Source organism: Nerophis lumbriciformis, linkage group LG28 (genome assembly GCF_033978685.3).
Source record: "Nerophis lumbriciformis linkage group LG28, RoL_Nlum_v2.1, whole genome shotgun sequence".
Classification (NCBI taxonomy): domain Eukaryota; kingdom Metazoa; phylum Chordata; class Actinopteri; order Syngnathiformes; family Syngnathidae; genus Nerophis; species Nerophis lumbriciformis.
Genome location: NC_084575.2, coordinates 27,202,564 through 27,219,730, shown reverse-complemented (window position 1 = coordinate 27,219,730; position 17,167 = coordinate 27,202,564). Strand labels below are relative to the sequence as shown.

Sequence of the window (17,167 nt, the reverse complement as noted above, 5' to 3'; positions counted from 1 at the left end):
GACAGCACCAACACTCAACAACAACAACACATAATTTGCAGACTATAGTTACTGGTTTGAAATTGTTTTTTTTAACCCAAATATGGGTTAACACGGTTGAAAAACACTGCCCTTTCCGATTGCTTTCTGAACCATCAAACTATACAGTTCTTTCATAGGCGTTAGGGATGGGCGATACGGCCTAAAACAGGGGTGTTAAACGTAAGGCCCGAGGGCCGGATCAGGCCCGCCAACAGGTTTTATCCGGCCCGTGGGATGAGTTTAACCTGACTCTCGCCAGATCCTTGTCGTTCGCTGAGCTCCACACAAGGATCTGGGACTTCTCAATAAGAGATGTATTTTGTAAAAAAAATCATTGCATGTGATTGGATAAACCACTTGTCCGTTATCTTGAATGACGTGCTACTTCAACCACTCACATCCAAATCAACCCGTGACGCTGATGAGAGCAACGCTGGGAAATCCAAAACGGAACAGCCGACACATTGGATAAAGACAAAGCGAAAAGTTAGAGAATGTTTACTGAAACAACGCAGCAATAGATTCCACCAAACAGTTGCAATAGCAGAATCAATGTGAGCACACGACTCCTCGCTGTGTGCCGTCATTGTTGTGTGAATCAGACAATCGCTTCGGCGCTACCTCACATCTATGAAATCCCGCCCGGCGATCTTGATTGGTTCATTATTTTTTGCTATCTCGAGCCCAGATCCTTGTGTGGAGATCCGCGGACTACAAGGGTCTGGCGAAAGTCAGGTTAGGATGAGTTTTCCAAATGGTAAATAGGTTATACTTTCAAGGTACTCAAAGTGCTTTGACACTATTACAAATAAACTCATCTAATTCAAATACTCGTACCATTGTGGTCTATCACAAACACAAGCACGCCAAACAAAGTACAGGCAATTCAGTTTTAAGAAAATCCCGGAGGAGCCCCCAATTTATGTTACGTTCCCAGATGGCTCAGAGTCTAGGGATCGTAGGGAAACGCAACATAAAAGTGTATAAACCAAATGAGTTGTAAATGAAAGACATCGAAGCCAATAATTGACGACAAAAATTAGTGTTATTGAAAAGTAACCAAGACACAACACTAGCCTAGCTTGGGAATACAGGTGCTGTCAAAGAAATGAACAAAACATACCACCACTACGTGGAACGTAACACCCATTCACACACACATTCACACACTGATGGCGGGAGCTGCCATGCAAGGCCCTAACCACGACCCAGCAAGGATGAAGTGTCTTGCTCAAGGACACAACGGACGTGACGAGGTTGGTAGAAGGTGGGGATTGAACCAGGAACTCTCGGGTTGCTGGCACGGCCACTCTCCCAACAGCGCCACGCCGTCCCGAATAAAAATTAACCTGACATTTTTGACAAAATAAACCACATGATGTTAATGCATCAGTCTAGGACAGGGGTCGGCAACCCAAAATGTTGAAAGAGCCATATTGGACCAAAAATACAAAAAAAAAATCTGTCTGGAGCCGCAAAAAAATTAAAAGCCATATTACATACAGATAGTGTGTCATGAGATATAAATTGAATTAAGAGGACTTAAAGGAAACTAAATGACCTCAAATATAGCTACAAATGAGGCATAATGATGCAATATGTACATATAGCTAGCCTAAATAGCATGTTAGCATCGATTAGCTTGCAGTCATGCAGTGACCAAATATGTCTGATTAGCACTCCACACAAGTCAATAACATCAACAAAACTCACCTTTCATGCACAACCTTAAAAGTTTGAAATGAGACAGAAAAAGAAGTGGCATAAAACACGTCCTAGAAAGTTATACATGTAAACAAACTACGGTGAGTTTAAGGAGCGCCAAAATTAGTAGGACAAAACGGCGCTCGCCAAATACTCGAATCAGTGAAGCATGTTTAATATAAACAGTGTGCTTTATAACAATTAGGGAGGTTTGTGTCATGTTTGTCCTCCTACAGAAACCATATTAAAACAAAAAATAGATTGTTTTCCCCTCATCTTTTTCCATTTTTCATACATTTCTGAAAAAGCTCCAGAGAGCCACTAGGGCGGCGCTAAAGGAAAATGATCAAACTACATAAATAACATCCTGCAATTTGATTTTGATATCATTTTTTTTTATCTTGATTGAAAACTAACACCAATGAGTTGACTGATTATCACGTAATTTATTCAGAAAATATAAATAACGACAAATAAATTATATTAAAAAAAAACAACAACATTATGATTTGTACATTTTCAGAATGTGCTTGTACTATTTTTAAACAAAGAAAACAATCTGAATTCGTCTTTATTTCTAAGTTATCGTGTCGTGATTTTACTAGTCCGACCCATTTGGGAGTAGATTTTTCTCTATGTGGCCCCCTGATCTAAAATGAGTTCGACACCCCTGACCTAAAATCTACACCATGATATACAGTACAGGCCAAACGTTTGGACACACCTTCTCCTCATTCAATGCGTTTTCTTTATTTTCATGACTATTTACATTGTAGATTGTCACTGAAGGCATCAAAACCATGAATGAACACATGTGGAGTTATGTACTTAACAAAAAAAAGGTGAAATAACTGAAAACATGTTTTATATTCTAGTTTCTTCAAAATAGCCACCCTTTGCTTTGATTACTGCTTTGCACACTCTTGGCATTCTCTCGATGAGCTTCAAGAGGTAGTCACCTGAAATAGTTTTCACTTGTGTGCCTTATCAGCGTTGATTAGTGGAATTTCTTGCTTTATCAATGGGGTTGGGACCATCAGCTATGTTGTGAATGAGAAGGTGTGTCCAAACTTTTGGCCTGTATGTACTTAACAAAAAAAGGTAAAATAACTGAAAACATGTTATATATTCTAGTTTCTTCAAAACAGCCTGAAATGGTTTTCACTTCACAGGTGTGCTTGAAGCTCATCGAGAGAATGCCAAGAGTGTGCAAAACAGTAATCAGACCGACGGAAGTGTGGCTGCCAATTTGCACATATGACCACCACCAAACATGTATTCACATTCATACATACATCACCAAACCCCTTCAATTGGTGTCCAGTCTAATAGTGTTTAGGGTAACTCACCTCTGCAGGCTCCAGGTTCTCTCCATTTTTCATCCACCTGTAGGAGGGTTTCGGCTTCCCCGTGGCTTTACATTCCCACACCAACGAGTCATCAATGAGCTTCTGGACATCTTGAGGTTTCTCAATGAGTTGAGGAGCAGCTAGAATTAAACAAAAACAAACAAACTAGAAGTTACAAGGTAGGCCTTCAAAGGTATAGACAAATATACCATATTTTCCTAAAACCCTTTTTTTTTCTTCAAAACTCGACAGTGTGCCTTATAACGCTCTGGTTTTGTTTACCGACCTCAAAGCAATTTTATTTAGTATATGGTGTAATGATATGTGTGACCAGTAGATGGCAGTCAAACATAAGAGATATGTGTAGACTGCAGTATGATGGCAATATGACTCAAGTAAACAACACCGACATTTTATATGTTCCGTTGGAAATATAGAACATTACACACGGCGCTCAAAAATCTATCAAAATGTTTTAGTACGACTTTGGTAAGCAATGAAGCCGCACCGCTTGATGGATTGTACTGTGCTTCAACATAAGAGTATTATTATGGTGTGTGTATAAGGTAAGACATATTATCTGGCGCTTTGTTTTGCAATATTATGCAAAAGCAACTTTTCTTACCTTCTGGTACCTGCTGATCTGTATTTGGGATCTGCATAAATCCTGAAAAATTATTTTTCTCGATCTTCTTATTATGGGACAGTCATCCTCCGCTGTTGCCATTTCTAATATAAAGTAGTGTAAAGTTCTTACTTATATCTGTCAGTAAACTCGCCATGAAAGCGCTAAAACATACCGGTGTAGTGAGTTTACATTATTCACCCAAGGAACTTTAGTTATTAGAGCGTTTTCCGGCATTGTTGTTGCACTAGTGAGCCACAGATGAGGAGATGCTGCTCCGTTATTGATTGAAGTACAGTCTGAATGTCATTAAAGCAGTTAGCTCCATCTTTTGACACTTCTTCCACTCCCGTCCTTGCACGCTACACCGCTACAACAAAGATGACGGGGAGTAGACGCTGCCGACAGTGAGCCACGGAAATAAGACCGCCCACAAAACGGCGCATCCTGAAGCGACTGTCAGAAAGCGGCTTGAAGATGATCTGTAGAACATAATCTATGCAACATTTTGACCAAAGAACTACCATTACATGTTATGTAGACCACAAGGAAGCGTTTTACATTTAGAAAACAAATCATAATATGACTGTTAAACATCATCTATCAAACATTTTGACCAAATAAGTTTTTTCAATTTAGAAAAAAAATTATAATAATATGACTCCTTTAATGCGCCCTATAATCCAGTGCACCTTATATATGAAAAAATATTTTTAAAAATGATCATTTATCGGCTGTGCGCCTTATAATCCGGTACGCCCTATGGTCCGGAGAATAGGGTAATGTCAATTTGCAACAGTATGAAGTCCATCCATCCATCCATTTTCTACCGCTTATTCCCTTCGGGGTCGCGGGGGGCGCTGGAGCCTATCTCAGCTACAATCGGGCGGAAGGCGGGGTACACCCTGGACCAGTCGCCACCTCATCACAGGGCCAACACAGATAGACAGACAACATTCACACTGACATTCACACACTAGGGCCAATTTAGTGTTGCCAATCAACCTATCCCCAGGTGCAATTTTAAATCTTGTTTTAAAAGTATACCCTTGTTTTCTCCTTTAAACCCCATACCGTGTCCAAGTTGAGCCCCTTAACCCTTGTGTAATGTTCGTATTGTTGTTACTCAGCCAGCGTTTGTGGGTCTGATGGACCCCGTTGCATTTTGTGGCTTTTAATGCCTCACAAACAAACGCTTTTATGTTAAAATACTGAACAGATGTTTACCTTATCCCAATAAACATCTGTTCAGTATTTTAACATAAAAGTGTTTGATTGTGAGGCATTAAAAGCCACAAAATGCAACGGGTCCATCAGACCCACAAATGCTGGCTGAGTAACAACAATATGAACTTTGCACGGAAAATGTATCTGCCAATTTCTGCATCCCACAGGGATTCTTCTTTTGTGTTTCTGCACCTGCGGTTCCCACACAAGGTTGCAACATTGTTTGTCAGCACTGTCTGCTCTCATTTTGTCGCACATTTGACCCTCTGATGTTCTGTGTACCTACACTCTGTCCTCCTCCTGTCTAGTCCTGCTGTGTGTGTGTGTGTGTGTGTGTGTGTGTGTGTGTGTGTGTGTGTGTGTGTGTGTGTGTAGTACACAGAACATCAATTTCCACACTTCTATTAGCCCCGGGTCCAGTGGACCCGGACATCTTATATGTAATAGAAATGTGTAGGGGGGGTGTATGGTGTGTGGTCATTAAATATGTATTCTGATATATGTTCTTCACAGAAAATGAGCCAAAGTCAGTGAGCCTCGGTTTGAAAAATTAATTAATTGCATCATTTTTCTTTTAATAAAAAATGAAAACGGGTCCCACAGACCCGAACACCACACAAGGGTTAACCTTGTACATGTACTAAGTCCACACCATATGATTCCAAGCAATTCAAAGTGCCCTTACTCAAAAGTGGTTATCTTACATACTGTATGTGTTATTATTAGGGCTGTGAATCGTTGGACGCCCCACAATTCCACTGTGAAATATTTACTCCTGTACTTTGCTTCACATTTATTCAAAAACCTTGTTGTGGTTGAAATCGAACTGAAGTCATTTCACTACACACTGTCCCTAGCGTCATGACAGGTTGGATTTGTTTGTGTTGTTTTCCCATGTTTTGCTATTAATTCCTGTCCAGCACCCCCCCCCCCCCATTCCACTTCCCCTCTTCCTTTTCAGCCACTTTACGTCTGGCGTGAGTTCTGATCTGCACACCTGCCCCCGCATGTTAGTAATTAGGAGACTCACCTGCCTGTGCATGAATCAGGAGGTTTCATATGCCAGTGCCTCACAGATGTCGCTGGTTCATTGCATATTGCTGCGTACTGTTAGTTTCCTGCTCACTGCTTTGTTGTTTTGCATGACCTTGTCTTGTGTTTTTTCCACTCACGGTTACCTGCTTTTGTACCACGTTAGTGCAACTTTCTGTTGGTTTCTTTACGTCTTCCCTGCACCACGTCTACCTGTCTCTGCGTGTTGGGGTCACGCCGTCAGCCAACATGCGAGCACGTCACAGCTAGATTCATTTATAATGAATGTATGACCTCATGATTTCAATTACAACGGTGTTTGACGTCACCATGTCAGAATGTATGAACACGGTTCATGGTAGAATCTACATACAAACATGTCCTAGTCCAAGAATATGACTAAGAACTGCGAATAAAACTTAGGAACCATCTCCCCTTTTTAACCACGTGACTAGAGCAGATCATTGTTTGCATTTTCTCTTGTGTCTCCGCATGACGTGTCCCAATTCCGGGCTCTGCATTCTGATTTTTATTTTTTTTCAGCTTTTACAGTTCATTAGTTGTTTTGTTGCTTCTCTCGTTAGACATGTTTCTTCATTAGTCCTGCCAGAGCCTACTACTATTCATTTTGTTACATTATTATTTTTTTGTCTCAGTGCTTTTATTTCCTTTTGCCTGCACTGCTACTTTGGTTGTTGGACTCATTTTGTTGTACACTAAATATATATATATATATATATATATATATATATATATATATATATATATATATATATATATATATATATATATATATATATATATATATACATATATATATGTATATATATATATATATATATATATATATATATATATATATATGTATATATATATGTGCATATATATATATATATATATATGTGCATATATATATATATATATATATATGCATATATATATATATATATATATATATATATATATATATATATATATATATATATATATATATATATATATACATATTTATTAGGGCTGCAACTAACGATTAATTTGATAATCGATTAATCTGTCGATTATTACTTCGATTAATCGATTAATAATCGGATAAAAGAGACAAACTACATTTCTATCCTTTCCAGTATTTTACTGAAAAAAAACCAGCATACTGGCACCATACCTATTTTGATTATTGTTTCTCAGCTGTTTGTACACGTTGCAGTTTATAAATAAAGGTTTATAAAAAAAAAAAAAAAAAAAAAAAAAATTTAAAAAATAAAATAAAATAAAAATTGCCTCTGCGCATGCGCATAGCATAGATTCAATGAATCGATGACTAAATTAATCAGCAACTATTTTTATAATCGATTTTAATCGATTAGTTGTTGCAGCTCTAATATATATATATATATATATATATATATATATATATATATATATATATATATATATATATATATATATATATATATATATATACACACACACATTTCTATATATATATGTACAAATATATACACATATATATATATATATATATATATATATATATATATATATATATATATACATATATACATATATGTATACACACACATTATATATATATATATATATATATATATATATATATATATATATATATATACACAGTATATATATATATATATATATATATATATATATATATATATATATATACACAGTATATATATATATATATATATATATATACATATATATATATATATATATATATATATATATATATATACATATATGGCCACCCATCCAAATGATCAGAATCAGGTGTTCTAATCACTTGGCCCGGCCACAGGTGTATAAAATCAAGCACTTAGGCATGGAGACTGTTTCTACAAACATTTGTGAAAGAATGGGCCGCTCTCAGTGATTTCCAGCGTGGAACTGTCATAGGACGCCACCTGTGCAACAAATCCAGGCGGGAAATTTCTTCGCTCCTAAATATTCCAAAGTCAACTGTCGGCTTTATTATAAGAAAATGGAAGAGTTTTGGGAACAACAGCAACTCAGCCACGAAGTGGTAGGCCACGTAAACTGACAGAGAGGGGTCAGCGGATGCTGAAGCGCATAGTGCAAAGACTTTCTGCACAATCAGTTGCTGCAGAGATCCAAACTTCATGTGACCTTCCAATTAGCCCACGTACAGTACGCAGAGAGCTTCATTGAATGGGTTTCCATGGCCGAGTAGCTGCATCTAAGCCATACCAAGTCCAAAGCAAAGCGCGGGATGCAGTGGTGTAAAGCACGTCGCCACTGGACTCTAGAGCAGTGGAGACGCCTTCTCTGGAGTGATGAATCACACTTTTCTATCTGGCAATCTGATGGACCAGTCTGGGTTAGAAGAACGGTACATTTCGGACTGCATTGAGCCGAGTGTCAAATTTGACGGAGGAGGAATTATGGTGTGTGGTTGTTTTTCAGGAGTTGGGCTTGGCCCCTTAGTTCCAGTGAACGGAACTTTGAATGCTCCAGGATGCCAAAACATTTTGGACAATTACATGCTCCCAACCTTGTGGGAACAGTTTGAAACGGGCCCCTTCCTCTTCCAACATGACTGTGCACCAGTGCACAAAGCAAGGTCCATAAAGACATGGATGACAGAGTCTGGTGTGGATGAACTTGACTGGCCTGCACAGAGTCCTGACCTGAACCCGATAGAACACCTTTCGGATGAATTCGAACGGAGACCGAGAGCCAGGCCTTCTCGACCGACATCAGTGTGTGACCTCACCAATGAATGGTGGAACATTCCTATAAACACACTCCGCAACCTTGTGGACAGCCTTCCCAGAAGAGTTGAAGCTGTAATAGCTGCAAAAGGTGGACCGTCATCATATTGAACCCTGTAATTGAGAATTTGTCCTTGAATGATGGTCTTCACTCCGTTCATTGTGTTAATCATGCCATTTTTGTCTTCGTGCTTTTAATTCCTTGCTGCTATCTTGTTTTTTGGACTAATTTTGTTGCACATTAAAATCATCTTTTTTTCTTTTTTTTTAACAGTAATTTCAAATCAAACGGGGTTTAACAGGTCGCTACTACTGTAATTGAGAATTTGTGCTTGAATGATGGTCTTCACTCTGTTCATTGTATTTATCATAACATTTTTGTCTCAGTGCTTTTAATTCCTTGCTGCTATCTTGTTTTTTGGACTAATTTTGTTGCACATTAAAATCATCTTTTTTTTTTTAACAGTAATTTCAACTCAAACAGGGTTTAACAGGTCACTACTACTGTAATTGAGAATTTGTCCTTGAATGATGGTCTTCACTCCGTTCATTGTGTTAATCATGACATTTTTGTCTGAGTGCTTTTAATTCCTTGCTGCTATCTTGTTTTTTGGACTAATTTTGTTACACATTAAAATCATCTTTTTTTTTTTTTTAACAGTAATTTCAAATCAAACCGGTTTTAACAGGTCGCTACTACTGTAATTGAGAATTTGTCCTTGAATGATGGTCTTCACTCCGTTCATTGTGTTAATCATGACATTTTTGTCTCAGTGCTTTTAATTCCTTGCTGCTATCTTGTTTTTTGGACTAATTTTGTTGCACATTAAAATCATCTTTTTTTTTTTAACAGTAATTTCAAATCAAACCGGGTTCAACAGGTCGCTACTACTGTAATTGAGAATTTGTCCTTGAATGATGGTCTTCACTCCGTTCATTGTGTTAATCATAAAATTTTTGTCTCAGTGCTTTTAATTCCTTGCTGCTATCTTGTTTTTTGGACTAATTTTGTTGCACATTAAAATCATCTTTTTTTTGTTTTAACAGTAATTTCAACTCAAACAGGGTTTAACAGGTCGCTACTACTATAATTGAGAATTTGTCCTTGAATGATGGTCTTCACTCCGTTCATTGTTTTAATCATGACATTTTTGTCCCTGTGCTTTTAATTCCTTGCTGCTATCTTGTTTTTGGACTAATTTTGTTGCACATTAAAATCATCTTTTTTTTTTTTTAACAGTAATTTCAAATCAAACCGGTTTTAACAGGTCGCTACTACTGTAATTGAGAATTTGTCCTTGAATGATGGTCTTCACTCCGTTCATTGTGTTTATCATAACATTTTTGTCTCAGTGCTTTTAATTCTTGCTGCTATCTTGTTTTTTGGACTAATTTTGTTGCACATTAAAATCATCTTTTTTTTTTCTTTTTTTTTTTACAGTAATTTCAAATCAAACAGGGTTTAACAGGTCACTACTACTGTAATTGAGAATTTGTGCTTGAATGATGGTCTTCACTCCGTTCATTGTGTTAATCATGACATTTGTGTCTCAGTGCTTTTAATTCCTTGCTGCTATCTTGTTTTTTGGACTAATTTTGTTGCACATTAAAATCTTCTTTTTTTTTTAACAGTAATTTCAAATCAAACCGGGTTCAACAGGTCACTACTACTGTAATTGAGAATTTGTCCTTGAATGATGCTCTTCACTCCGTTCATTGTGTTAATCATGACATTTTCGTCTCAGTGCTTTTAATTCCTTGCTGCTATCTTGTTTTTTGGACTAATTTTGTTGCACATTAAAATCATCTTTTTTTTTTTTTTTAACAGTAATTTCAAATCAAACCGGGTTCAACAGGTCGCTACTACTGTAATTGAGAATTTGTCCTTGAATGATGCTCTTCACTCCGTTCATTGTGTTAATCATGACATTTTTGTCTCAGTGCTTTTAATTCCTTGCTGCTATCTTGTTTTTTGGACTAATTTTGTTGCACATTAAAATGATCTTTTTTTTTTTTTTTAACAGTAATTTCAAATCAAACCAGGTTCAACAGGTCGCTACTACTGTAATTGAGAATTTGTCCTTGAATGATGGTCTTCACTCCGTTCATTGTGTTAATCATAACATTTTTGTCTGAGTGCTTTTAATTCCTTGCTGCTATCTTGTTTTTTGGACTAATTTTGTTACACATTAAAATCATCTTTTTTTTTTTTTTAACAGTAATTTCAAATCAAACCGGTTTTAACAGGTCGCTATTACTGTAATTGAGAATTTGTCCTTGAATGATGGTCTTCACTCCGTTCATTGTGTTAATCATGACATTTTTGTCTCAATGCTTTTAATTCCTTGCTGCTATCTTGTTTTTTGGACTAATTTTGTTGCACATTAAAATCATCTTTTTTTTTTTTAACAGTAATTTCAAATCAAACCGGGTTCAACAGGTCGCTACTACTGTAATTGAGAATTTGTCCTTGAATGATGCTCTTCAATCCATATTTTATGTCTTTCATTTGAAGTCTTCTGCCCGAATACATCTAAAAGCCGGGACTGAACTGGTGATAAACAATACAATTAATTAGTGTGGCTCTCCGATAATGACAACATAGTTTAATTAAAAAAGGCAATTAAAAAGCACGGCCCTAATTTCACCCACGTTTCTACAAAACAATTTTTTCTTTTTTTTTTAAAATTAAAATAACTTCTGTCCTGGCCTGTGGTCACCTATCATAACATATTCCTGTTATGTTTACTTTGAGGATTTAACATCAGTACGATGAATACATAAAAAAATAATTGTGTAATGGTTTTACGACCTCAATGTCCTCACATTAAAACTTTGATCACATGTTTATTGCTCTTTGTCAAAAAAAACATTTTTATGTCTTTGGTTAAGTTTCTAATTGTAATGAACCACAGACGCAATAAAAACTGCGATCCATACACGATTCGGGCGCAGCTTGTACCATAAAATGTAAAATGATGATATACTCGCATAGAGGAAGGATTGCGTTTTCCGGTGTCACGGCGGGTTACTTAAAGCTCGTTAACAAATACGGAAAAAAAGTGCAGCGGTGTGGTGAGATAAAGCCAGCTCCACAGAGCTCTCTGGACGTAGTGGATAGTGTGTAGGTCAAGCTACTATCGCACAGGACCAGTGACAGGAAAAGAGTAATGGCTGACTGCACTTTTCCATTTCACAGACCTCACCTAATGTCACTCTCAAGGACTGACCTTTTACAGGCTTTTCAGTAACAGTCAAAAACATGCTCTAATTGGCATCTACTTTCCAGTAGGGTCTGGCAAAAAAAAGAAAGAAATGATCACGATTATTTATCACAATATTTTTATGATTGTCCGAATACTGTTGCATCCCTATTGTTTACTACTGAAGTAAACTATATTGCCATAAGGTATTTGGCCACCTGCCTTGACTCACATATGAACTTGAAGTGCCATCCCATTCCTAACCCAGCTATTACAGCTTCAACTCATCTGGGAAGGCTGTCCACAAGGTTGCGGAGTGTGTTTATAGGAATTTTCCACCATTCTTCCTAAAGCGCACACACTGATGTTGGTCGATAAGGCCTGGCTCTCAAGTCTCCGTTCTAATTCAAGGTGTTCTATAGGGTTCAGGTTAGGACTCTGTGCAGGCCAGTCAAGTTTATCCACAACAGACTCACTGGTGCACAGTCATGTTGGAAGAGGAAGGGACTTGCTCCAAACTGTTCCCACAAGGTTGGGAGCATGGAATTGTCCAACATGTTTTTTGGTATTCTGGAGCATTCAAAGTACCTTTCACTGGAACAAACGCCTGAAAAAACAACCCCACACCATAATTCCTCCTCCACCGAATTTCACACTCAGCTCAATGCAGTCCGAAATGTAGCGTTCTTCTAACCCAGACTGGTCCATCAGATTGCAAGATGGAAAAGCGTGATTCATCAGTCCAGAGAAGGTGTCTCCACTGCTTTAGAGTCCCGTAGCGACGTGCTCTACACCAGTGTTTTTCAACCTTTTTTGAGCCAAGGCACATTTTTTGCGTTGAAAAAATGCGGAGGCACACCACCAGCAGAAATCATTAAAAAATGAAACTCAAGTTGACAGTAAAAAGTCATTGTCGCAATTGTTGGATATGACTTAAAACCATAACCAAGCATGCATCACTATAGCTCTTGTCTCAAAGTAGGTGTACTGTCACCACCTGTCACATCACACCCTGACTTATTTGGAGTTTTCTTTGCTGTTTTCCTGTGTGTAGTGTTTTAGTTCTTGTCTTGCGCTCCTATTTTGGTGGCTTTTTCTCTTATTTTGGTGTTCCTTTGAGTGATATTTCCCGCATCTAGTTTGTTTTAGCAATCGAGAATATTTCGGTTGTTTTTATCCTTCTTAGTGGGGACATTGTTGATTGTCATGTCATGTACATTGTGGACGCTGTCTTTGCTCCACAGTAAGTCTTTGCTGTCGTCCAGCATTCTGTTTTTGTTTACTTTGTAGCCAGTCCAGTTTTAGTTTCGTTCTGCATAGCTTTCCCTAAGCTTCAAAGCCTTTTCTTAGGGGCCCTCACCTTTTGTTTATTTTTAGTTTAAGCATTAGACACCTTTTTACCTGCACACTGCCTCCCGCTGTTTCCGACATCTACAAAGCAATTAGCTACCGGCTGCCACCTACTGATATGGAAGAGTATTACACGGTTACTCTGCCGAGCTCTAGACAGCACCGACCACTCAACAACAACACATCATTTTGGAGACTATAATTACTGGTTTGCAAAAAATATTTTTAACCCATACAGGTGAAATTAGATCATCTCCCACGGCACACCAGACTGAATCTCACGGCACACTAGTGGTTGAAAAACACTGCTCTACACTACTGCATCCAACGCTTTGCATTGTACTTGGTGATGTATGGCTTAGATTAAGCTCTCTGCGTACTGTACGTGGGCTAATTGGAAGGTTAAATGAAGTTTGGAGCTCTGTAGCAACTGACTGTGCCGAAAGTCTCTTTGCACTATGCGCTTCAGCAGCCGCTGAACCATCTCTCTGTCGGATTACGTGGCCTACAACTTAGTGGCTGAGTTGCTGTTGTTCCCAAACTCTTCAATTTTCTTATAATAAAGCCGACAGTTGACTGTGGAATATTTAGGAGCGAGGAAATGTCACGACTGGATTTGTCGCACAGGTGGCATCCTATGACAGTTCCACGCTGGAAATCACTGAGAGCGGCCAATTCTTTCACAAATGTTTGTAGAAACAGTCTCCATGCCTAAGTGCTTGATTTTATACACCTGTGGCCGGGCCAAGTGATTAGGACACCTGATTCTGATCATTTGGATGGGTGGCCAAATACTTTTGGCAATACGGTGTATCTGGTAACAGACATTTTCCTCCATGTTTGATCAATTTTGTTCACATCTATGATTGTGTTTACTAGATGTGCCACAGTACAGGTACAGGTAACACATGCTACGGCCCGTACCTCGATTTTAGTGCTACGGTTTTGGTCCTCTTTCTGTACATTTTGTGGGAGTAAAGAGAACAATTAGTTTTCCTGTCGAAGTTATTTTGTTATATTGCTTGGTAACAGTAATGTGCTGAATATTATGACTTTTATTTCAAGTTAAAAAGAAACTGCACTTCGTTCACAATCATTATGAGAGAGAAGAACACATACCGTATTTTCCGGAACATAGGGCGCACCGGATTTTAAGGAGCACTGCAGATGAATGAATTTTCGATCTTTTTTCACATATAAGGCACACGGGATTATAGGGCGCATTAAAGGACTCATATTATTTGACATTTGGTCAAAATGTTGCATGGATAAGGTTTTACAGATCATCTTCAAGTCGGGGGTGAGTCAAGGAGGATGCCATGCGCTTCGCCCGTCAGGCACAGAGAAACTCGAATGACCATAACAAAGGCACATCAAAAGATACCGGTGTGGCGGTATTGTCTCAAAAACATACCGCTTTATTATACTTAATACCGGTATATATATATATATATATATATATATATATATATATATATATATATATATATATATATATATATATATATATATATATCATTCTTCCATTTTCTGCCGCTTTTCCCTTACGAGGTCGCGGGAAAACCAATTGTTCTTTATATATATACATTTCATATGCTGTAAACCTAGTTCATAGTTGTTAGTTTCCTTTAATGCCAAACAAACACATACCAATCGTTGGTTGGAAGGCGATCGCCGAATTCGTCCTCGCTTTCTCCCGTGTCGCTGGCTGTCGTGTCGTTTTCGTCGGTTTCGCTTGCATACGGTTCAAACCAATATGGCTCAATAGCTTCAGTTTCTTCTTCAATTTCGTTTTCGCTACCTGCCTCCACACTACAACCATCCGTTTCCTATACATTCGTAATCTGTTGAATCGCTTAAGCCGCTGAAATCCGAGTCTGAATCCGAGCTAATGTCGCTATAGCTTGCTGTTCTTTCCGCCATGTTTGTTTGTGTTGGCTTCACTATGTGACGTCACAGGAAAATGGACGGGTGGTTAAAACCAGGCACTTTGAAGCTTTTTTTTAGGGATATTGTGTGATGGGTAAAATTTTGAAAAAAACTTCAAAAAATATAATAAGCCACTGGGAACTGATTTTTAATGGTTTTAACAATTCTGAAATTGTGATAATGTTCCCCTTTAATCATTTGACAGCCTAATTTGAATTAATATCCTAAATAACACATTGCGGGAATTTGTTCACATTGGAAACCGCGTTCAATCAAGAATCGATTCTGACTCAAATAACCATCCATCCATCCATCTACTTCCGCTTATCCGAGGTCGGGTCGCGGGGGTAGCAGCCTAAGCAGGGAAGCCCAGACTTCCCTCTCCCCAGCCACTTCGTCCAGCTCTTCCTGTGGGACCCCGAGGCGTTCCCAGTCCTGGGTCTTCCCCGCGGCCTCCTACCGGTCGGACGTGCCCTAAACACCTCCCTAGGGAGGCGTTCGGGTGGCATCCTGACCAGATGCCCGAACCACCTCATCTGGCTCCTCTCGATGTGGAGGAGCAGCGGCTTTACTTTGAGCTCCCCCCAAATGACAGAGCTTCTCACCCTATCTCTAAGGGAGAGCCCCGCCACCCGGCGGAGGAAACTCATTTCGGCCGCTTGTACCCGTGATCTTGTCCTTTCGGTCATAACCCAAAGCTCATGACCATAGGTGAGGATGGGAACGTAGATCGACCGGTAAATTGAGAGCTTTGCCTTCCGGCTCAGCTCCTTCTTCACCACAACGGATCGATACAGCGTCCGCATTACTGAAGACTCCGCACCGATCCGCCTGTCGATCTGACGATCCACTCTTCCCTCACTCGTGAACAAGACTCCGAGGTACTTGAACTCCTCCCCTTGGGGCAAGATCTCCTCCCCAACCCGGAGATGGCACTCCACCCTTTTCCGGGCGAGAACCATGGACTCGGACTTGGAGGTGCTGATTCTCATCCCAGTCGCTTCACACTCAGCTGCGAACCGATCCAGTGAGAGCTGAAGATCCTGGCCAGATGAAGCCATCAGGACCACATCATCTGCAAAAAGCAGAGACCTAATCCTGCAGCCACCAAACCGAATCCCCTCAACGCCTTGACTGCGCCTAGAAATTCTGTCCATAAAAGTTATGAACAGAATCGGTGACAAACGGCAGCCTTGGCGGAGTCCAACCCTCACTGGAAACGTGTCCGACTTACTACCGGCAATGCGGACCAAGCTCTGGCACTGATCATACAGGGAGCGGACTGCCACAATCAGACAGTCCGATACCCCATACTCTCTGAGCACTCCCCACAGGACTTCCCGAGGGACACGGTCAAATGCCTTCTCCAAGTCCACAAAACACATGTAGACTGGTTGGGCAAACTCCCATGCACCCACAAGGACCCTGCCGAGAGTATAGAGCTGGTCCACAGTTCCACGACCAGGACAAAAACCACACTGTTCCTCCTGAATCCGAGGTTCGGCTATCCGGCGTAGCCTCCTCTCCAGTACACCTGAATAGACCTTACCGGAAATAACCACCCAAAGAATCAGAATGGAATTGAATTGTGAGTTGCTGTAAGATCCACACCCCTACCAGTACACACAAATTGTTTTTCAATTCTGGATTTAATGACAAGGCTCTTCTCGCAATAAACACGGAAGCCCTGATGGTAGCCTGGTCAGATGGTCTTGTTCTCCGGGTTCACACGCATCTCTCATTCAGACCTCCCGCCACTAAACCCTCACCCATCTGTTCAGGTTGGACAACTACATCTGGTGAGACCAGATAATATCCTTTAGACCTTCCTCCAGTTGCCCGATGATATAGGAAACAGAATATCTTAAGACACACAGAAGTTAAGCATACAGTGGATATGAGCTCAAGTATAATTGTATGCGGGGGTTATGCGATATAGGAGTCTGAGTAGAAGAAATGAATCCGCAGACCAGC

The 17,167-nt window shown here is 39.3% G+C and overlaps 1 protein-coding gene across 1 annotated transcript in view; it reads right to left on the bottom strand.

Annotated features, from left to right (window-relative positions):
• LOC133571017 (contactin-4-like) overlaps positions 1-17,167 on the bottom strand; it is a 443,628-nt gene that overhangs the window by 147,332 nt on the left and 279,129 nt on the right. Inside the window, exon 9 of the mRNA XM_061923981.2 lies at positions 3,075-3,214. Within this exon, the coding sequence (XP_061779965.1) occupies positions 3,075-3,214 (140 nt within the window). The remainder of the gene's footprint in view (positions 1-3,074; positions 3,215-17,167) is intronic.